This window comes from Carcharodon carcharias, chromosome 6 (genome assembly GCF_017639515.1).
Source record: "Carcharodon carcharias isolate sCarCar2 chromosome 6, sCarCar2.pri, whole genome shotgun sequence".
Taxonomy (NCBI): Eukaryota; Metazoa; Chordata; class Chondrichthyes; order Lamniformes; family Lamnidae; genus Carcharodon; species Carcharodon carcharias.
The window spans coordinates 144,933,195-144,957,275 of record NC_054472.1 but is presented as its reverse complement, the minus strand read 5'-3'; the positions used below and the strand labels follow the sequence as shown (position 1 = coordinate 144,957,275).

Below are 24,081 nucleotides of genomic sequence, written 5' to 3'. Positions count from 1 at the left end.
CCTGGATTTTGAGGCAGGAAAATAGGAACGGAGTGGCCATCTGACTCTGATAGGTCCTCCGCGGAAGTTCAGGCCCAGGCTGACACTAAGACACACCCACAGTGCCAGACAGGACTTAATCAATCCCATTTATTCAGTGTGCAGTGTCCTGACTCAAAGCTGACATACATACACATATTCTCAGACACACATGTGCACACATGGGGCAGGATTTTTCAGATGGCAGGGTTTACGTCCCTGCCACCCAAAGAGATGGTGGACAACATCCCCTCAACACCAGCTGCCCTGCAGCCGTTTAACATTCGGCAGGGTGTTAGTTGGCGAAGGGCGAGACTTCCTCCCCCATCTGGAAAGCAGTCCCGCCTCAGAAAGCTGCCAGCCAATCAGATGGCTGGCAGATCTGTAGTCCCAGCAGTGCCAGGTTTGAGTGGTGGTCACTGCTGGTATTACAGGCAGGCCCCAAAAAAGAATTAATGGAGGCCAGACTGAAGGTAAGTCCAGGGTAGTGACAAGGGGAGTTAGGCTGTTTGAGAGGCTGGTGGGGGAGGGTTAAAGGGACCGGTATGATCTTGGGTTTGGGGTGTCTCTGTTGGGCACAGGAGATTCCCAAAGGGGGTTCCCCTCTTTTACCCGACACCTGCTTTACATGGGCCTTCTCCTGCCTGCTGCAGGTAGAAATATGGCGGGGGTGGGATGAGGCACTTAATTGGCCATTATTTGGCTACTTAAGGGCCTAAATAGGTCCAAAATGCGGGACAGGTTGGGTTGACAGCTGGCAGGCCACACGCTGCATTTTACGAGCTCCCCCACCTTCAAGCTCACTGACGGTAAGGTGTAAAATTCTGCCTATGGACTCTCATACACAACACATGCATACTCACAAATGCACAGGTACACAAACGCGTGCACACACACACCTCCCCACACACACACACACACACACACACACACAACCTCCCCACACACACACAATCTCCCCACACACACACACACACACACACACCCCTCCCCCCCTACACACACACACACCTCCCCACACACACACACACACACCTCCCCCCCTACACACACACACACACACAACCTCCCCACACACACACACACACATCCCCTCCTACACACACACACCTCCCCAAACACACCTCCCCACACACACACACACACACCTCCCCACACACACACACATCTCCCCACACACACACACACACATCTCCCCACACACACACACCTCCACCCCCCCCACACACACACACACACACATCTCCCCACGCGCACACACACACACACACACACACATCTCCCCACACACACACACCTCCCCACACCCACACACACACCTCCCCACACAGACACCACCCCACACACACAACGCCACACACACACACATGCACCTCCCCACACACACATCTCCCCATCCACCCCGCCCCCCCCACACTCACCTCCCCATACACACCTGGACACAGACACACCCCTCCACACACACACCTCACCAGACATACACACACACAAACATACAGGTATGCTCATAGGCATACACTCTCAGATGCACACATGAATGCACACTTTCAGATACACACACCTCCCCAGACATACACATACACTCAGCCACACACACTTACCCTCAGACACACACACTCAGACAAACAAACTTACCCTCAGACACACACACACCTCCCCAGACACATACACACCAATATCTCTCCAGACATACACACACAGTCAGACACAGACAGGAGTGGGAAGCATTGCTAATTTTCCCATCCTGCGCTCAGATTGTTGTAGCCAGCCACACGGCCACCTCAGATATGATCGGCTAACTCAGAGGTTGACTGTGGGACTATCTGGACTTATCTGCACCAGTATCACACAGGGGGTGAGACACTTCCCAATAAACTACCAGAACTCTATTCAAAATGTGAAATTAACTATCAAAACTGGAACAAATATCACTGGATAGGTATTGGACTGCTGTAATCTTTCCCTCTGGTTTCTAAGTACTGTACAGTTTGCAAACTCACTTGTTTCAACTATATCCTATCAGCAAATCCAAGGTGCAGTCTCCTTCCTGTGTTGGGAGCAACACTTTCTTGCTGTAACACGAGTTAGCACACTGCCAAACCAAGGCACTTACATGATAAGGAATAAGTGAGATCAAGCTTCCAAGTGGGAACTTGTCAAAATCCAGCTTCCCCGAGGTTGGCTCAATTTTCCCGTGCTCTTGAGTCATTCCCACTAACCTGCGGTGAGAAAAACAGATTTAAAACAATGGAAAAGGTCCCCGCAAATGCAGGGAACTAGAATGTGCTGTGGGTTAGACAGCACACTTTCAACATTTGAGGACAGACTGTCTGCTCCTGGCATGCCTTCTTCATTGAACATGGTTGATCCCCTGGCTTGATGGTAATGGTAGAGTGGGGGGATATGCATGGCCATGAGGTTACAGATTGTGTTTGAGTAAAATTCTGCTGCTGCTGATGACCCACAGTACCTCCTGAATGCCCAGTTTTGAGTTGCTAGGCCTGTTCGAAATCTATCCCATTTAGCACAGTGGTAGTGCCACACAGCATGATGGATGGTGTCCTCAGTGCGAAGGCAGGACTTCGTCTCCACAACGACTGTGTGGTGGTCACCCATACTGATACTGTCATGGACAGATGCATCTGCAGCAGGCAGGTTGTTGAGGACAAGTATGTTTTTCCTTCACCACCTGCCGCAGACCCAGTCTAGCAGCTATGTCCTTTAGGAGTCAGCCAGCTTGGTCAGTCGTAGTGCTACAGAGCCACTCTTGGTGATGGACATTGAAGTCCCCCACCCAGAGTACATTCTGTGCCCTTGCCACCCTCAGTGCTTCTCCCAAGTGGTGTTCAACATGGAGGAGCACTGATCCATCAGCTGAGGGAGGGTGGCACATGGTAATCAGCTAGAGGTTTCCTTGCCCATGTTTGACCTGACGTCACGAGACTTCATGGGGTCCTGAGTCAACATTGAGGATTCACAGGGCAACTCCCTCCTGTTTCCGTGAGGATGACTATGTCAGGCTATTGCTTGACTAGTCCGTGAGACACCTCTCCCAATTTTGGCACTAGTCCCCGCCACCCAATGTTAGGGAAGAAGAATTTGCAGGGTTGACAGGGCTGCTAATGCCATTGTCATTTCTGGTGGTCCGTTCGGTTTCATTCCTTTTCTGTGACCTTGTAGCAGTTTGATACAACTGAGTGGCTTGCTAGGCCATTTAAGAGTCAACCACATTGCTGTGGGGCCTGGAGTCACATGTAGATTTCCTTCCTTAAGGGCAGTAGTGAACCAGACGGGTTTTTACAACAATCCACAATGGTTTTATAGTCATCATTAAGCTTATAATTCCAATCCCAGATTTTATTGAATTCAAATTCCATGATCTGCCGTGGAGGGATTTGAACCCAGGTCCCCAGAGCATTACACTGGATCTCTGGTCCAGCAACAATACCACTACGCCATCGACTTCCCACTGAAGGTCTGAAGAGAACTACAATTGGCCCTTAGCAACCCTGGGAAACTCATAGGAAAAACTCAAACAAGGCCAAGAGTGGACTTAGTTGTGATGCCCACCAAGACTTCGTTTGCGGTTTGATGAATATGCTTCTCTTACTTCAGATCCGGATGACCGTCAATGATTGCGTAGCCCGTCGGCAGCATTCCCAGACTGTGCAGGCTTAACGCCGTCCAACCGCAGTCGACCAACAATTGGTTCCGTTGAGGGTACTGACCTATGACTCGCGTTAGCACTCGTACAGCAATGTCGTCCATCTGGCAGGAACCAATCATCATCTGCTGAACATCTGGGTGAAAATTGTTCAGAAATGAATACTCAGAGATCTGGACATAGAAATATCTGAGTCATACCAACATACAATTAGGAGGACTGTTGGGAGTAATTTGGGTTTTGTACATAATTAACTTTTATGCCAAATTAGAATAAGATGTTGCCCACAGCAAGACAGTTCCACCCACCCAGTCTACTATCTCCCCACCCAAAGTGTTAGCTTGGCTCAGTTGTTCATCAGAAAACCAGTGGTTTCAAATGTCATTCCAGGATTTGAGCACATAATCCAAGCTTATACTCCTGTGTTGAGGGAGTGCTGCATTATCAGAGGTGTGATCCATTGGATGAGATATAGCCCTGTTTACCAGCTGGGAGTGAGAAACCCCAGATCCTTTTTCAAGGAGGATTTCTCCCAGTGTCCTGGCCAACATTCAACTATTCCCATTTGTATAGAGCCTTTAATTTAGAAAAACATATAAAGGCCCTTCACAGAAACATAGTTGGACAAAAGTGAGAATAAGCCAAAGAAGGGAATAATAAGAAGTGTGATTGAAATGTGGGGAAAGAGGTGGATTTTAATGAGTTTCTTATTCTTAAGCTTAGGGCTAAGACACGCAAAGGCACAAATGCCAATGGTGGGGAAGAGGTAACTGGGGTGGAATATACAGGAGGTCAGAATTGGAGGAATAATAATTCTTGTAAAGCTGAAAGAGTTTACAGAGATAGGGAGGTGCAAGACTCTGGAGAGATCTGATTTTAAAATGCAGAACATGTGTGGAATGGGTGTCAACGTAAGTCAGCAGCCACAGGGGTAATGGCTGAGTGGGTCTTGCCACAGGTTAGGACACAGGCAGCAGAAAATTGGATGTGCTGAAGTTTATGAGAGATGGAGGATAGATGAGGGTTTCAGCAGCAAGTGGGCTGAGGAAGGGGCAGAGACTGGCAAGGTCACAGAAGTGGAAGTAGGTAATCTTTGTGATGTAGAGGATATGGGATTGGAAGCTCAGCTCAATGTCAAATCAGATATCGAGGTGTGATTTAGTCTGAGATGGTGGACAGGGAGATGGATAGAATCAGTGGTTAGGGAATGGAGGTGGCTGAAGTCAATGGCTTTAGTCTTCCCAAAATTTAATTTTAAAAAATTCTTTCATGGGATTGTGGGTGTCACGGACAAGACCTGCATTTGTTGTCCATCCCTAATTGCCCTTGAACCGAGTGGCTTGCCACGCCATTTCAGAGGGCAGTTAAGATTATTTAGGGTTTGGAGTCACATATAGGCCAGAGCAGCTAAAGATGGAAGATTTCCTTCCCTAAAGGACATGAGTGAACCAGTTGAGGTATTTATGACAATAGACAATGGTTTCATGGCCACCATCACTGAGATTATTTTTCAATTCCAGATTTATTAATATAATTCAAATTCCACTAGCTGCCATGGTGGGATTTAAACCCATGTCCCCAAAGCATTAGCTTGGGCCTCTGGATTACTAGTTCAGTGACACTACCATCTCCCACAGAACAAACAGTCTGACAGCACAGAGGAAGTAGAGGAGTTGAGGGAAGTGATGTAGATATAGAACTGGGTGTCGTCAGCGTACATGTGGAGTCTGGTGTCATGTCTTCCAGTGGTGTGGCTGAGAGGCAGCATGTTGATGAGGAAGAGGAGAGAGAGTCAAGGATGGATATCTGGATGACTCCAGAGGTAATGATCTCGGGTAGGAATATGGGTAGCCATTGCAGGAGTTTCCCTAGCTATGATTGCATTGATAAAATCGGGATCAGGTCAAGGCAATCAGCTGGACGTTGGAAAATGATGGTGTCAAAGGCTGTGGGCATGTTAAGAAGAATGAGGAGGGAGAATGCACCTCATTCACAATCACAGAGGATATTATTTGTGACTCTGATTAGGGCCGTTTTGATGCTGTGATTGGAAACCAGATTGTTGATGTATAAACATGGAGTTGCAGGAAAATGAGGTACAGATTTGGGAGGACTTTGAAGAGGAAAAGGAAGTGGAGATAGGACAGCAGTTTTCTCCCTCAACCAATAGCATCCACACAAACTAATCACTTTACCCTAGTTATCTATTCATTTGCTGTTTGCTGCATTCAAAATGGCTTTTGTATTTGCTGCTATAACAAGAAGGGTGACATTGGGTGAGGTACCAGACAAAAAAATAACTATGTAGTCATTGAGAAGGCAGTTAGATACTGTGGTAAGGTGGACTTCAGTCGAATCTAGATGGGCTGAATGGCCTATTTTGTAATTAGCTTTATGAACTAACAATTGTAAATCCAGGTATAACCCAGTTACAGAGGAAGCAGTCTCTTAAATGTTCGCTCATCATGATTGTGGGTCCATACCTCACTCCACAGCCGATTGGGTAATTGTTGGCTACCTTGTGACACTGAGCCATAGAGGCCAGGCCAGGTCCCCAGTCTGTGCTGATTCAGCTTATCTGAACAGGGCCAGGGTTGGGGATACTACCATTCAGATCTGATTTGGTGCGTTTCTGACAAAGAGACAGTCAAATTGTTCTCACCATAAAAGATATAGTTTCCAGGATGGAGCTCATTGAGTCGAGCCATGTCTGGTATGGGATGACTACAGGTAGGTGTTGATCCAATGCTACAGCGGGGACACCTCACATCTGCTTTCTCTAACCTGCAAAGAGACACTGACATTATTCAACTTCAATATGTGCACAGGAATTTCCAATAACACACTCTAGGCTTCTCAGCAATTTGAAGAGAAAGACAGGGTATTGCTTCAGATGGAGATCCTCCTCAAATGTTTCATCAGTTTTAGATGTTGATGTATATGATGTGCATTTCCAGAAAATTCTCTCTTTATTTCAGATTTCCAACACTAATGTTCTATTCTCCATGTTAAAATTATGTTTCCTTTGTGGCTTAACAGAGCTGAATCATCACTGCTGAAGTTTGGAACATTTTCCAATCGTTAATTCATTTGCACTGTCCCATTGAATATTCCCAGAGCAAGCATTCCACAAGTCAGATGCAGAGCATAGCTGCCTCTACACTGTCCCATCAAACATTCCCAGGGCAGGTAGGCTTAGATATAGATCAGTTTCTATTCTTGGATTGTGCTATTAGCTGATCTCTGATGGGAGTCAGCTACAATTGGTTTTTGCATTCATGGGTTGGGGCGAGAAAAACAAAATCGAGGGTCTGACTCATGATTCTACGCCAGGGACTCCGACTGGATGGATATGTGCGTGCGTTTGAGTGTGCCTGTGTACAAGTGTATATTGGATTGCTGTGTGCATGAGTGTGTATTTGAGTCTGTAGGTGACTGTGTATCTGTGGCTGGGATTTTGTCGGACCCAAAGGGGTTTTCACCCACTAGTCGGAGAACTGGCGGGGAACCCCGTCAGTTCCGGGGGGCGGCCCAATGGAATCAAGTGCCCTTCAAGCTCTTAATTGGACACCATCAGACTTTCCCCACAACTGAGCAGAAGTCCCACCTGACAAGAGCTGCCACCCAATCAGAGAAAAGCAACTTGTCATTGCTGCCAGTGGGAGTGGTGGCTGCTGGCGGCACTGTACCCAACGGAGACCCAGGAACATGGATGGACCCCAGGCAGCAGGTGAGTAAGGGCAGGATAAGGGTCACTGTGTGGGGGTTGTGGGAGATGGAGGGATGGAGGGGGTTCAGAGGCAAGAGCAGAGGATTGGCTTTCAGCACCCACCCCCTGCCCAACCCCTTGATTGAGCACAAAGTGCCAGAAAGGGAAACCTTTCCTCCAGGAGGCCACTGGCAAACAGGTTTTGCTTTTTTTAAATTTATTCACGGGATGTGAGCTTTGCTGGCTGGGCCAGCATTTATTGCCCATCCCTAATTGCCCTTGAGAAGGTGGTATTGAGCTGCCTTCTTGAACCGCTGCAGTCGATGTGGTGTAGGTACACCCACATCACTGTTAGGAAGGGAGTTCCAGGATTTTGACCCAGAGATGGTGCAGGAACGGTGATATATTTCCAAGTCAGGATGGTGAGTGACTTGGAGGGGAACTTCCAGATGGTGGCGTTTCCATCTATCTGCTGTCCTTGTTCTTCTACATGGTGGTGGTCGTGGGTTTGGAAGCTGCTGTTTAAGGAGCCTTGGTGAATTCATGCAGTGCATCTTGTAGATGGTACCCATTGCTGCTAATGTGCATCAGTGATAGAGGGAGTGAATGTTTGTTGATGTAGTGCCAATCAAGCAGACTGCTTTGTCCTGGATGGTGCCAAGCTTCTTGAGTGTTGTGGGAGCTACACTCATCCAGGCAAGTGGGGAGTATTCCATCACATTCCTGACTTATGCCTTGTAAATGGTGGACAGGCTTTGGGGACTCAGGAGGTGAGTTATTCATCGTACCATTCCTGGCTTCTGACCTGCTCTTGTAGCCACAGTATTTATATGGCTAGTCCAGTCCAGTTTCTGGACAATGATAACCCCTAGGATGTTGATAGTGGGGGATTCAGTGATAGTAATGCCATTTAACATCAAGGGGCGATGGTTAGATTCTCTCTTGTTTGAGATGGTCATTGTCTAATACTTGTGTGGTGCGAATGTTACTTGCCACTTGTCAGTCCAAGCCTGGATATTGTTCAGGACTGGTAGCGTCGGTGGAGAAGAAAAGAGTTGACATTTCGACGATGCTGCCAGACCTGCTGAGTTTTTCCAGGTAATTCTGTTTTTGTTTTGGATTTCCACCATCCGCAGTTTTTTGTTTTTATATGTTGTTCAGGACTTGTTGCATTTGGACATGGATGCTTCAGTATCTAAGGAGTCGTGAATGGTGCTGAACTTTGTACAATTATCAGCGAACATCTCCACTTCTGACCTTGAGAAGGAAGGAAGGTCATTGATGAAACAGCTGAAGACAGTTGGGCCGAGGACACTACCCTGAGGAACTCCTGCAATGATGTCCTGGAGCTGAGATGACTGACCTCCACCAACCACAGCCATCTTCCTTTGTGCTAGGTATGACTCCAACCAGTGGAGAGTTTTCCCACTGATTCCCACTGACTCCAATTTTGCCCCCAAATGCCACACTCAGTTAAATGCTGCCTTGATGTCAAGGACAGTCACTCTCAGCTCACCTCGGGAGTTCAGCTCTTTTGTCCATGTTTGAATCAAGGCTGTAATGAGGTCAGGAGCTGCGTGGCCCTGGCGGAACCCATACTGAGCACCAGTGAGCAGGTTATTGCTAAGCAAGTGCCATTTGATAGCACTGTTGATTACCCCTTCCATCACTTTACTGATAATCAAGAGTAGACTGAAGAGGCGGTAATTGGGCGGGTTGAATTTGTCCTATTTTTTGTGGACAGGATATACCTGGGCAATTTTCCACATAGCCGGGTGCCAGTGTCGCAGCTGTACTAGAACAGCTTGGCTAAGGGCGCGGCCAGTGCTGGAATATTGGCAGGGCCGATAGTCTTTGCACTATCCAGTGCCTTCAGCTGTTTCTTGATATCACGTGGAGTAAATCAAAATGGCTGAAAACTGGCATCTGTGATGGTGGGGACCTTGGCCTGGTGCCATGAGAAGCCAAGATGTATCATCCACTCAGCACTTCTGGCTGAAGATTGTAGCAAATGCTTCAGCCTTATCTTTTGTACTGATGTGCTGGGCTCTTCCATCATTGAGGATGGGGATACTTGTGGATCCTCCCCCCCCACATTGAGTTGTTTAATTGTCCATCACCATTCACAACTGGATGTGACAGGACTGCAGAGCTTAGATCTGATCCATTGGTTGTGGAATCACTTAGCTCTGTCTATTGGTTGCTGCTTATGCTGTTCGGCAGGCAAGTAATCCTGTGTTGTAGCTTCACCAGGTTGACACCTCATTTTTAGGTATGCCTGCTGCTGCTCCTGGCATGCCCTCCTGCACTCTTCAATGAACCAGGATTGATCCACTAGCTTGATGGTAATGGTAGAATGGGGGATATGCTGGGCCATGAGGTTACAGATTGTGGTTGCTTCTGTTGCTGATGGCCCACAGCACCTCATGATTGCCTAGTCTTGAGTTGCTAGATCTGTTCAAAATCTATCCCATTTCGCATGGTGGTAGTGCCACACAAGGTGGAAGGTGTCCTCAATGTGAAGATGGGTCTTCCTCTCCACAAGGACTGTGCAGTGGTCATTCCTGCCGACACTGTCATGGACAGATGCATCTGCGACAGGCAGGCTGATGAGGATGAGGTCAAGTATGTTTTTCCCTCTTGTTGGTCCCCTCACCACCTGCCACAGAGCCAGTCTGGCAGCTATGTCCTTTAGCACTCGGCCAGCTCGGTCTGTAGTGGTGCTATGGACATTGAAGTCCCCTGTCAAGAGTACATTCATCCTTGCAACTCTCAGTGCTTCCTCCAAGCAGTGTTCAACATGGAGGAGTACTGATTCATCAGCTGAGGGTGACAGTACGTGATAATTAGCAGGAGATTTCCTTGCCCATGTTTGACCTGGTGCCATGAGACTTCATGAGGTCCAGAGTCAATGTTGAGGACTCCCAGGGCAACTCACTCCCAATTGTGCACCACTGTACCACCACCTCTGCTGGGTCTGTCCTGCCGGTGGAACAGGACAGACCCAGGGAAGGTGATGGTGGTGTCTGGAACATTGTCTGTAAGGTATGATTCCATGAGTATGACCATGTCAGACTGTTGCTTGACTAGTCCATGAGACAGCTCTCCCATCTGGACACTTTGTACCAGGAGGCAGTCACACCTTTTAAGACAGGGCCTTCTGATTTTTTCAGTGGTCAGGGACAGGAGGTGTGACTGCAAGTGAGACAGGTAAGGGGACCCAAAGGGCAAGAGTGCAGGAGCCTCAGCCTTTGCTTTTGTCCAACAGGTTTGAGGTTCTTTCAGCTTGTTTGTATGGGGGCTGCAGGATAGATGAGCTGACCGGCCATGCACCGTGGTACAGAAAGCCATTAAGTGGGAGAAGCAACAAGGAATGTAGTGATATTAGGGGACAGTATAGTGAGGGGGATTGGCACTGTTTTCTGCAGCAAAGAGCATGAGTCAAGACGGCTGTATTGCCTGCCTGGTGTCAGGGTTCAGGGCTGGAGAGGAACCTGCAGTGGGAGGGGGAGGGTCCTGTTGTAGTGGTCCATATAGGTACCAACAAGATAGGCAGAACTAGGAAAGACATTCTGCATAGTATGAGAAGCTAGGCACCAAATTAAGAAGCAGAATTCAAAGGTAATAATCCCTGGATTATTATCTGAGCCACGTCTAAATTGGCATAGGGTAAATGATATCAGAGATATAAATGCATGGCTCAAAATCTGGTGTGGGGGTATTGGGTTCTGGTTCATGGAGCACTGGCACAAGTATTGGGGAAAGTGGGGTCTGTACCATTGGGATGGTCTACACCTGAACCGTGCTGAGGCTGGTGTTCTAGCGAGCTGCATAACTAGGAATGAGAGAAGTTTTTAAACTAAATAGTGGGAGCAAGGGATCAAACCTGGGAAGATGTGGTAAACCAAAGAATAGAGACAAGGCAAGAGAGACAGGTATTAACATGGGAAAGCACATGAAAGGAAGGGAGAGAGTACAAATCTAAGAGTAAAACAACAGTTAAAGCTAGAGGTTACAAAAATAATAAAAGGACAAAACTAAAGGCTTTGCATCTGAATGCACATAGCATTCGAAACAAAACATATGAACTGACAGCACAAATAGAAATAAATAAGTACGATCAGATAGCCATTTCTGAGACATAGCAGGATGACATAGATTGGGACCTGGGTATTGATGGGTACATGACTTTTAGAACCATAGAAAAGTTACAATGCAGAAAGAGGCCATTCAGCCCACCATGTCTGCGCCAGCCAAAAAGGGAAAAAAGAAACTAGCCACTCATTTGAATCCCAATTTCCAGCACCTGGTCTGTAGCCTTGCAGGTTACAACACTTCAGATGCAGATCCAGGTACCTTTTAAATGAGTTGAGCGTTTCAGCCTCAACCACCAACTTAGGCAGTGAATTCCAGGTGCCCACCGCCATCTGGGTGAAAAAGTTTCTCCTCACGTCCCCTCTAATCCTTCTACCAATCACCTTAAACCTATGCCCCCTGGTAATTGACTCCTCAGCTAGAGGAAACAAGTCTTTCCTGTCTACCCTATTTAGGCCCCTCATAATTTTGTACACCTCAATTCAGTCAACCCTTAACCTCCTCTGTTCTAGGAAGGACAGGAAGCTAGGAAAAGGTGGAGTTGTGGTTCTGTTAATTAATGATGGTATTAGCGCATTAGAGAGAGAAACCAGGATTTGGAAGCAGTGTGGGTTGAGATGAGAAATGATAAAGGCAAGAAGTCATTAGTGGGAGTGGCGTACAGGCCCCCTAATCGTAACTACATGGTAGGAAAGGGGTAATGGGAGCTTGTCAGAAAGGTATGGTAATAATCATGGGGAATTTTAATCTACATATAGACTTGAAAAATCAGACGGGCAAAGGTAGCCTAGATGAGAAGTTCATAGAATGTTTTCAGAACAGTTTCTTAGAACAGCATGTTGTGCAGCCATACAGAGAGAAGGCTATACTAGACCTGGTGTTGTGCAACGAGATAGGATTAATTGATAACCTCATAGTGAAGGCACCACTAAGTAGTGATCATAATATGATTGAACTTTACATTCAGTTTGAGGGAGAGAAGAGTGGGTCCAAAACTAGTATTTTAAACTTAATTAAGGTCAATAATGAGGTCATGAAAGCAGAGCTAGCCAAAGTGAACTGGCAAGTGAGGTTAAGGGGTAAGTGAATAGAGATGCTGTGGCAGATGTTTAAAGCAATATTTCAGAACACACAGAATAGATACATTCCAACGAGAAATAAAAATTCCAAGGGGAGGACCCACCATCTGTGGTTAACAAAAAAAGTTAAAGCCAATATCAAGCTTAAAGAAAAAGCATATAATTGTGCAAAGGCAGGTGGCAAGTCAGAAGATAGGACAGAATAGGAAGAACAGCAAAGAATGGCAAAAAGATTAATAAGGAGAGAAAAATTAGTGTACGAGACAAAGCTAGCTAGAAATATAAAGACGGATAGTAAGAGTTTCTATATATAGCTAAATAAGAAAAGAGTTATCAAAGTGAGTGTTGACTTTATAGAAAGTGAGTTAAGGGAATTAATAATGGAAAGTAAAGAGATGGCAGATGAACTGAACAGGCATTTTGCATTGGTCTTCATTATAGAGGTTCCAAGTAACATCCCAGAAATAGGTGTAAATCAGAAATTAGAAGAGAGGGAGGAACTCAGGAAAATTACAATCACCAGGGAAGTGGTGCTTAGCAAATTCTTGGAGTTGCGGGTTGATAAGTCCCCGGATCCTGATGGACTTCATCCTAGAGTCTTAAAAGAAGTGGGTAGTAAGATGGTTGATGTGTCAGTTTTAATTTTCCAAAATTCCCTGGATTCGGGGAAAGTGCAATTGGATTGGAAAATTGAAAATGTAACTCCTCTATTCAAAAAGAGAGGGAGATAGAAAGCAGGAAACTACAGGTCAGTTAGCTTAACATCTGTCATAGGGAAAAAGTTGGAAGCTATTATTAAAGATGTTATGGCAGGGCACTTAGAAAAAAATCAAAAAATTTAAGGTAATCAGGCAGAGTCAACATGGTTTTGTGAAAGGGAAATCGTGTTAAACTAACTTCTTGGAGTTCTTTGAAGGAGTTACATGTGCGTGGATAAAGGGGAACCAGTGGGTGTATTGTACTTAGATTTCCAGAAGGCATTTGATAAGGTGCCACATCAATGGTTATTGGGGAAAATAAAAGCTCATGGTATAGGGGGTAACATGTTGGTATGGGTAGAAGATTGGCTAGCTAGCAAGAAACAGAGGGTAGCCATAAATGGGTCTTTTTCTGGTTGGCGGGATGTGACAAGTGCTGTGCCACAGGGATCAGTGCTGGAGCCTCAACTTTTTACAATTTACATAAATGACTTGGATGAAGAAATCGAAGGTATGGTTGCTAAATTTGCTGATGATACAAAGATAGGTAGGAAAGTAAGTTGTGAAAAGGACACAAGGCAGCTACAAGGGGACATAAATAGGTTAAGTGAGTAGGCAAAGATCTGGCAAATGGAATATAATGTGGGAAAATGTGAAATTGTCCATTTTGGCAGCAGAATAAAAAAGTGTATTATCTAAATGGTGAGAGATTGCAGAGCTCTGAGATGATTAGGTATTCCAGTATCTGGGTATTCCAGTGCATGAATCACAAAAGGCTAATATGCAGGTACAGCAAGTAATTAGGAAAGCTAATAGAACATTATTGTTTATTGCAAGGGGAAGGAAAGATGTGCATGTGTTGGAAACAGTTCAGAGAAGGTTTACTAAACTAATACCAAGAATGGGCAGGTTGTCTTATGAGGAAAGTTAGGACAGGATAGGCTTGTATACACTGAAGTATAGAAGAGTAAAAGGCAACTTCATTGAAACATATAAGATCCTGAGGGGTCTTGACAGGGTGGATGTAGAGAGAATGTTTCCTCTTGTGGGAGAATTTTTTTTCTCTCAGAGGGTAATGTGTCTTTGGAACTCCCTTCCTTAAAAGGCAATGGAAGCAAAGCCTTTGAATATTTATAAAGCAGAAGTAGATAGATTCTTGATAAACAAAGGGGTGAAAGGTTATCAGGGGTAGGCGGGAAGTTACAATCAGATCAGCCATGATCTTATTGAATGGTGGAGCATGCTCGAGGGGCCAAGTGGCCTACTCCTAATTTGTATGTTTATAGGTACATAGGTAGAATAGGAATGATGTTCTGCTGAGAGAGTTTGAAGAGTTATAGGGTCCAAATTTGGACTGCTATCTGAGCCACATGCAATTGGCACAGGGTCAAGCAGTTTAGATAATTAAACATGTGGTCAATGAGTGGTGTGGGAAGAAGGAGCTTTGATTCATGGGGAATTGGCACCAGTACTCAGGAAATAGAGAGCTGTTCCATTCAGATGGATTCCACTTGGCTGGGACTAGTGTCCTGGTAAATTGTATAACTAGGGCTGTGGATGGGGCTTTAAGCTAATGGGGGGGAATGGGGAAGGTTTGGGTGAAGGGAGATTTAGAAATCTAAAGAGAAGGGTTGAGGCAACAAACCAATGTAGTGATAAAGACAAGCAGAGTGGGACAGAAAGGACAGAGAACTTAACAGTAATTGTGCATCAGCAAGTAAGGACCATGCAGGGAATAGCTCTTTATCTGAATGCATGAGACATCCACAATAAGGTAGATGAACTAATGGCACAAGTAGGGATAAATGTTTTAGATCTAATTTCCATCACAGGGACATGGTCACATGATGACCAAGTTGGGAAATAAATATTCCAGGGTAGACAATGAGAGGTTGTTTCCCTGGTCGGGGAGTCTAAAACACATAGGCACAGTATCAGGATAAGGGATGATGATTTAGGACTGAGATGAGGAGAAATTTCTTCACTCAAAGGGTTGTGAATCCTTGGAATTCTCTACCTCAGAGGTTTGGATGCTCCATCGTTAATTATATTTATGGTTGGGGGTGTGTGTCTGTGTGTGTGTGAGTGTCTAGAAAACATGTGCATCTGATGTATAGGTGAACACGTGTGTGTAAGTGTATAAGTGAATGTGTATGAGTGCATCAAGGAAACGTAGGGAAACATAAAATCAGACTTGGCTGTGATGCCCCATCAACTGGATGAGACGCAGAGTAATGTGCAACACTGATCGCAACTTCAGATAAGGGGGAGAAGAAGGGACATCACTATAGTGCCGATGTCCCAATGCTCCTAACCGCCCCCCCAACCACTGCAATGAACAGACCATTCAGACAACTTCTATGACCAAATCACTGCCGACTCAGAATAAATTACAAAAGAATCTGTCTGATCTGCCAAACTAAGGAAAAGGAGCCATGCAATACAACTCTTGGAAACAAAGCATACTAGAGCTGAATCTAGTGAACTATGTATCAGGAACACCCAAGTCCTGGGTGGCAAGTGTTTACAGCCACATTTCCGGTGGAGAGGGATGATGACATTGGGGTGGGAGGAAGGTTCTTGAGTTTAAATTTATTTGTGGTTTCTCACACAGGATTGTGATATAGTCAGCACATTCTCATGGGATGCCATTGATACGTTAATGGGTGCTTAAAGGATTCTCTCCCTTCCTACCCTACCCCCCACCCCTGCCCCTCCACCACTGCTCTGCAATTCTTTCACTCCCAGCCCCCAGGGACCAACTGTACTCAGATTGGGTTTGAATGTCATCTTGGACATGCAGCAACACAAAAGATGCAATAGTGACTCAGCAGCCATTTACACTCACCCAGTTTTCTCTACCAAAAGCACAGTAACAGGTAGATTGTAAAACAGGCTGCCAATTCACCCAAGTTGGTTTTCACCTTCAAACGGTTTCGATAAAAATTTCCAGAATGTGGACAGCACAGTCAATTCTTCTGCCAGATCCAGACAATTTCTCATTCCCATCCAGTTTCCCAGCCCTGACCTGAAATTGTTGACTCACACAGGTACAGATCTAAAAGCACAGAAAGACTCCAGTACCTGGTTCCAGTTACCATGAGCTGGATTTAATGTAATCTGCTGTGGCAGGAACCATGGCGGCCAGCCCCACTTAATTGTGGGATCGGCCCTGCATCAGTTTCCCAGCGGTGGCAAAACATCCCCCATTCATCTCATGCACCAAGGCTTCCAGTGCATGCTATTCCTCTTTGCACCTCAGCCACTTTTCTCACAGGTCAGAGGCTCTTCCCCAGCCAGTTCCAGCATCTGCTGCAGCTGGAATGCACTTTAAGAGGTGCAGGCTGGCTTTAAGTAATGCAGGCTTGCTTTAAGTGGTGCTAGCTTCAGACAAAAGTTTAGCGGCTGCTAAGGCATTTAGTGCTAGACTGCAGAGATTAAAACAAAAAACTGCGGATGCTGGAAATCCAAAACAAAAACAGAATTACCTGGAAAAACTCAGCAGGTCTGGCAGCATCTGCGGAGAAGAAAAGAGTTGATGTTTCGAGTCCTCATGACCCTTCAACAGAACTCAGTTCTGTTGAAGGGTCATGAGAACTCGAAATGTCAACTCTTTTCTTCTCCGCCGATGCTGCCAGACCTGCTGAGTTTTTCCAGGTAATTCTGTTTTTGTTAGTGCTAGACTGCATGCTATTATCATTTAAATGAGCAAGCAGCTTGAGGTTTGCTCCCTGAATTGGAAGGAAAGGTGCGGGCTAATCCTGCAACGTGAACACCGTGCCCGTTTACAGGGGCATTGAATTTTGCCCCTTTAGAATATTACAGCACTGAAGGAAGCCATTTGGCTCATTAAGTCTACATTGGCTTTCAAAGATTAAAGAAGTTAGTCACACTTCCCTGCATTTTCCCCCCTACCCCAGCAATATGTTCTTCTTCAGATATTTATCCAATTCCCTTTTGAAGGTATGCACCCTAGGAAGCAGTGTATTCCAAATCCTAACCACTCACTGCATTAAAAGGTTTTCCTTCATTTCACCTCTGATTCTATTGCCAATCCCTATAGACCTGTGCCCTTTGATTATCAACACTTCAACCATTGGAAACATCTTCTATTTGCCTACTCTCTAAATCCTTCATGAATTAAAATGCCTCTCTCCTCTTAGCCTTTTTTGCTCTAAGGATAACAATTCCAGCTTTTCCAGTTTACCCAATAACCACTCATCCTTGAACCATTCCAGTATTTCTCTTCTATACCCTCTCTAAACCCTCCACTTCGTTTCTAAAGGGTACTGCTCAGAATACTCCAGCTGGGGCCAAATTTTACAACTAGCTCCACCAGGAACACCCAATGGATGTGTTCCCTGTTCCCTCTCCAGGAATCAGGGAGGGAGAAGTGAAGAAAACACAGAAGGATGAGGGGAGAGACAGATTTAAAGTAATAAGTAATTAATTAACTATAGGGATAGGCAGCAAAGTTATGAGCTCACAAGTATAGGAGCAAAAACAAGTTAAACTACTTTACACAAAGGGTGATAAAAGCCTTAAATTCACAATCAGATTAAGAACAACAAAAACATTAAGGATATTAAAAATATAATTAAAGGCTAAACTAAGGTGGATAAGATATTTGCTGGATTCATTTTTTTTAGGTAAAAATATATTTTTAAGTCACTCTAGATTCTGTGTTACAATGGCTATGGCATTGTGTGATATGAAATATGATTCATCTTTAATGATCTTTGCTAATCAGAGAATCAGAATTATACAATGGTTACAACACAAAAGAAGGCCATTCAGCCTGTTGTGTCTGTTCTGACTCTCTCAAGAGCAATTCACCTGCAAATTCTTTCTCTTCAAATAATGATCCAATTCTCTTTTGAATGTCACGATTGAATCTGCCTCCTCCACACTCTCAGGCAGTGCATTCCAGATGCTAACCACTTGCTACATAAAAAATGTTTTTCCTCAGGTCTTCTTTTGCCAATCTCTGTCCCCGGTTCTCGATCTTTCCACCAATATGAACAGTTTCTCCCTATCTACTCTGTCCAGACCCCTCATAATTTTGAACATTTCTTTCAAATTTCCTCACAATCTTCTCTTCTCCCTGGAGAAGTCTTTTTTTAAATTTTATTCATGAGATGTGGGCATTGCTGGCCGGGCCAGCATTTATTGCCCTTCTCTCATTTCCTTGAGAATTGAGTGGTGTTTCAGAATCAACCACATTGCTTATTGGTCTGGAGTCTACATTGACTAAGAATGGCAGATTTCCTTCTTTAATGGACATTAGTAAATCAGATGGGTTTTTATGACAGTTGACAATGGTTTCAGGGTCATCATTAGACTTTTAATTCCAGATTTTTATTGAATTCAAACTCCACCACCTGCCATGAGGGGATTTGAACCCAGGACCCCAGAACATGACCCTGGGTCTCTGGATTACCAGTCCAGTGACAATAGCACTATGCCCCCCCCCCCCCCCCCACTATTTTGCATCCCCTCTAATGCCTTCACATCCTTCTTAAAGTGTGGTGCCCAGAACTGGATGAAATACTTCAACTGAGGTCAAACCAGTGAAACCAGTGTTTTATACTTCCACATGATCTGTGGAGACTTGGCTGTGGCTATGGGTTGCATTTTATATGCACCCCACCGCCCCACCATGTATCCATGTGCATTTTAGGCTGCTACTCCAGACCAGAATTTTCATTCTACTTTATCTGTTTTCTTTGAGATGTTAGCCTTGATTATGTGATAGCACTTTCTCTCTTACAAATTAGAGCATAAGGTTGTAGTTTCAAGCCCCATTCCAGAGACTTGAACTCTAAACTTGGCTGATAGCATAGCACTGCCTTAGTATTGCACTAGACTATCAGTGGTGCCGTCTTCTGGACGAGATGTTAAATCAAGGTCCTGTCTGCCTTCTCAGGTGGATGTAAAAGATCATATTGCACTATTTTGAAGAAAGACGGGGGTGGTCTCCCAGCAGCCTATCCAGTATTTATCTTCCAACTAACACTAACAGATTATGTGGATATTGTTATTCTCTGTAAAGCCAGTTGGTGAAGAATAATACTGGAATCAATTACTAATCAGTCTTACATTTATTTATGGAGTTAAACATTACAAGCTTACATCTCCTAACTCAACCATGTCACAGTTTCAGTAAGTATCTCTTTATATGTAAAACAAAAACAGAATTACCTGGAAAAACTCAGCAGGTCTGGCAGCATCGGCGGAGAAGAAAAGAGTTGACGTTTCGATGTTGCCAGACCTGCTGAGTTTTTCCAGGTAATTCTGTTTTTGTTTTGGATTTCCAGCATCCGCAGTTTTTTGTTTTTATCTCTTTATATGTGTTCAAGTGAAACCCCAGTTAATGCCCTCCACCTGCATATAATTAAACGCAATTGATATAAAATTAACAGTCATCACATTTCTGTTTGTGGGACTTTGTTGCATGGATATTGACTCCCTTGTTTCCTACAAGTGACCACAGCTTACGCACCATGTTCAGTCTTATAATTGAGACACAAGGGAGGCATTCAACTGCTGGAAACAGTGTAGGGAAGAGACACAAGTTTGATCCCCATTAGAACTTGAATTATGAGGAATAATTGTAGAAACTTGGGCTTTATAGACTGGAAAGGAGGTTACGATGAGGTAATCTTACTGAGGGATACAAGAAGGTTGAGGGAATAGAAAAGGTAAATCCAGGACATTAAATTATGAGTGTACAGTCAGCAAACACAGGTTTAAATTAATAAAAGCCTATTTTAGGAGAATATCTAGAAATTCTCCTTTACACAGAGTAATCAACATAACAAAGGACAGCTAGATCAAGTAGTAGAACCCCAGAATTGTTTGACAATTGAACAATTCAATATCTGGAATTGTTTGATGATTGAATGGTACAATATGCCTGACTCGTCAGGTATCTCTAGATGAATGTTAAATGGCCTCCCTCGTTTTAATTATCTTGTGATCTTGTAACTCAGAATGAACCAGATGTATAACCCTGGAATTTTCCTGATCTACCTCCTTATAAAAGGTGTTTTTTCCTCTCTGCTCTCCCTGTCCTACCAACTGCGAATTGATATAAAGTCAGACAAAAGGAGATAATAGCAGTGTTGGGTCAATGATTTTCCTCCTGCTTGAAGCCTGTAACCTGATCCTTGTTAGACATCAGAGGCAGAAAGTAATTAAAGGTTGTAGTATCTGCATGCAGTTATAAAATGATTGGACATAACATCCCTTAGGGGAAGGGGGGTGGGAGAAGGAAGTGGCACAAGAGGCTGTTAAACACTTAACAATTCACATTTTGGAAGTAGCCATTATCTCGTAGAACAGCTACAGGCCTCTTTTACATTCACAGGCCTTCATCATCACTCAAGTCTACCAAACACCCCCACCTCCCTGCTGTTTGATGGGGTCGAGTTCAAAGACTGTGTTATTACCTGAAGCCGGTTTAAAAAAATCTCACCATAGTGCAGAAATGGAGCTCTATCTTTGGGGGCAGGGGTCAACGAGGGAAGATATTAGAGTTGCATTTAAAAGGTTCCTACAGAGAAAATCTTTATCTTTCTCCTCCCCTCCCCCACCGCCCTCAATTCCATCTGCTCCCCTATGCCTGAAGTTCTTGACTCTCTCTGTGCTGGTGAACATTGGGTGAGGGCCAGTCTGGAACTCTGATTGCCCGCTGGCACACGTTGCCTAGACTTGCACATGAAATAGCAGTTGCTTAAGCAAGGTGTTGGAAGCCTGCCAATGCCCATGACTCAATGCTTACAGGAGAGATGGGGAGAGACAGACAATAAACAGAAGCTGTTGATGCAGGACTGTCCAAACTACAAACAACAACGTGACCCTGAGGCCTGGAAATATGATGCATGAACCTAGTCCTATTTTCACTTATATTCCCAATTCGCTGGCTTGTTCTGTTTCAATTTCTTAAGCCTGGAGGTTTGGAAAGGGCTGCTGCATCATCAGTGAATAGAACCCTACATTTAGAATGCCAAGAATGATTTGTTGCAGGGATATAGTGAGATTAACAGAATTATGGATTCCAACTGCGGCTCTTAAGTGGCTTACAGATGCAAAAATCTTGTACTCTGTGTCTAACATTGATACAGTGCCTTTCACAACATCAGGATGTCCCAAAGCCAATGAAGTACTGAAGTGTAGTCACTGTTGTAATGAAGGAAATGTAGCAGCCAATTTGAGCTATAATAATGTGATAATAACCAAAGAATCCAAATTTTATTGCTGTTGGCTGAGGGATAAACATCACCAGCATGCCAGGGATAACTCCCCTGTACTCTTGTGGAATAGTGACATGGGATCTTTTACATCTGCAGAGAAGAGGCCTTTGCATCTGACAGATGGCTCATCTGACAATGCATCACTGCCTCAGCACTGGAGTGCCAGCCTGCATTTTCTCCTCAAATCTCTGGAGTGGGTATGGAACCAGGACGTTCTGACTTTGAGGTAAGATTGCAACCAACTGAGCCACAGTTGATACCTTGGATTAACTGATTACATTATCTGCTGCCTTCCTCCCTTTGACACCCCCAAAAGAAAAGAAGTATTAAATTATTTTTAAAACAAAATGCTTGTACTTCTCCATAAATCCCAGTGTGGCGGTGGTGGTTTCCTGGGCCACAGCCTGGATCTCCTTCACTCCAGTTGCCTGGTAGGAATTCCCACAATGTGCATACACCCCTGCCAGCTCCACACCCTTGCAATCCGCTATGGATTTCGCCAGTATCAGCGCCGCAGGGTCCTCGGGTCGCACCCCGACTGTGGGCAGGAAGAAAGTGCATTAAAAATCTGAACCTGCTGCACTTCACACACACATGGTAACCTGAACCCACTCGAGATTTCCTCTGTCAGGCTCATTTATTAATTTTATTTCAATAGCCCAGCTCAGATCAGTCCCCCTTGGCAGTCCCCTGCACTCCTCTGCCACCCCCCATCCCATCCCACCCACAACCTGCTCCAGGTTAAAACTGGCCCCCTGGATTTTCAGTCTGCAAAGGAAAGAGGTCACCTTATAGAGATATATTAGATAGTAAACCAGTTGACAAATAGACTGGCACATTACATCTAACTAATCCTTGTCAGTAGCACAAAGCGACACAAAAGGATAATTTAAGACTGACGTCAGGACATTTCCCTATGAGTCAGAAGGATGTGGCTCACAAGCTCCATTCCAGAAGCTTGAGCACAAATTCTAGATTATTGTTTTGCATGGTACTAAGGGATTGCTGCATATCGTGGGGGCCATACTTCAAATGAAGTTTCAAACCAAAGTCCTGCCTGCCATAGAGAAGTTACAGCACAACAAGAGGCCATTCAGCCCATCGTGTCTGCTCTGGCCAAAAAAAAAGAAAAAAGAAACTAGCTGCTCGTTTTTAATCCCACTTTCCATCACTGGGTCCATAGCTTTGCAAGTTACAGCACTGTAGGTGGACGTAAAAGATCCCATGGCACTATTGTGAAGAAGAACAGGAGAGTTCTCCTTGCTGGCCTAGCCAATATTTAATCCCTCAGTCAACATCAATGAAAAATGCTTGTGGGATTCCTGAGTTCACATTGACAGCCATGTTTCCTGCATTACAATAGACTACACTTCAAAAGCACTTAATTGTCTTTAAAGCACTTTGAGATGTTCTGAGGTCATGAAAGTCAATGCAAGTCTTTCTTGTTTGAATAAAAACAAAAAACTGCGGATGCTGGAAATCCAAAACAAAAACAGAATTACCTGGAAAAACTCAGCAGGTCTGGCAGCATCGGTGGAGAAGAAAAGAGTTGACGTTTCGAGTCCTCAGTTCTGCTGAAGGGTCATGAGGCCTCGAAACGTCAACTCTTTTCTTCTCCGCCGATGCTGCCAGACATGCTGAGTTTTTCCAGGTAATTCTGTTTCTTGTTTGGATATTGTTCAACTTCCCTTTCCTCCTTTAAGAACTTAAAACCATCCCATTGACTGGTATCTTGATCACTGTTCTAAATCCAACTTGCTTGGTGTCTTTTCTTTACCTCATCTCTGTGAAATGCCTCAGGACATTTTCTTTCCCTCTACGTTAAAGGGGCCATATGACTATGAATTATTGCTGTTTTACTAAATACTGATCAACACCTGGAATGAGTGAATACCTGGCAGTATCATTTAAGAAAAAAGCTGAATGCTTTAATGATGGACAGAGAATTTCTTTCTGGACAGGCCTACTGGTCTTTCTCATCCGCATCTGTTTTCTGGGAACACTCCATTCCACAAAGAGGCAGAAATCCAGATTTTTGTTTGTGTCCGTTTGATAAAGCCGGAGAATATGCCACTTCCATAGGCTGCAGTGGCACCTAGTGGTTGTATCATGGGATTGCACTGGAAGCTGATCTAATTTAAGGTAAATTTTCAGGTCAAAAATTTGATGATAGCAAAATCCACACATACTTCTGTCATCAGCCCACATCAGCACACCACCCCAACACCACAAATATGTTCAGCAGCCGAATTTTGAGTTAAAAAATAAAGAAATTGGCTTTTTACACAGAGCTTTATCGTCTTAGGAAATTTCCAAATGCTTCACATATATGAGTCACATTTTGAAATGCAAAGTACTAACTGTTGTTAGATAGGCAAACGCAACAGCCAATTTGTGTATTCCAGAAACAGAGTTGCTCAGTGCTTTTGGTGTTGTTGGTTGGGGGATAAACATTAGCTAGGGCTCTGAGAGAATCCCTTGCTCTTTGTATGCAGAGGAAGGCCCCTTTTGTTTAATGCCTCAGGAATATCACACTTCCTCAGTATTGGCACTAAAGTGTCAG

General features: G+C 44.6%; 1 protein-coding gene across 5 annotated transcripts in view; it reads right to left on the bottom strand.

The window, feature by feature from the left end:
* Nucleotides 1-24,081, bottom strand: part of zgc:162816 (uncharacterized protein LOC571260 homolog) — a 68,977-nt gene that overhangs the window by 10,980 nt on the left and 33,916 nt on the right. For 2 of the 5 annotated variants that reach the window (XM_041189844.1, XM_041189843.1), the window contains exons 4-7: nucleotides 21,876-22,056; nucleotides 6,345-6,466; nucleotides 3,629-3,818; nucleotides 2,132-2,237 (exon numbers count right to left, since the gene is read on the bottom strand). In XM_041189844.1, coding sequence (XP_041045778.1) covers nucleotides 2,132-2,237; nucleotides 3,629-3,818; nucleotides 6,345-6,466; nucleotides 21,876-22,056 — 599 coding nt within the window. Of the gene's footprint in view, nucleotides 1-1,495; nucleotides 2,238-3,628; nucleotides 3,819-6,344; nucleotides 6,467-21,875; nucleotides 22,057-24,081 lie in introns of those variants that run through there. The other 3 variants (XM_041189841.1, XM_041189842.1, XM_041189845.1) reach the window with 2 other exon arrangements.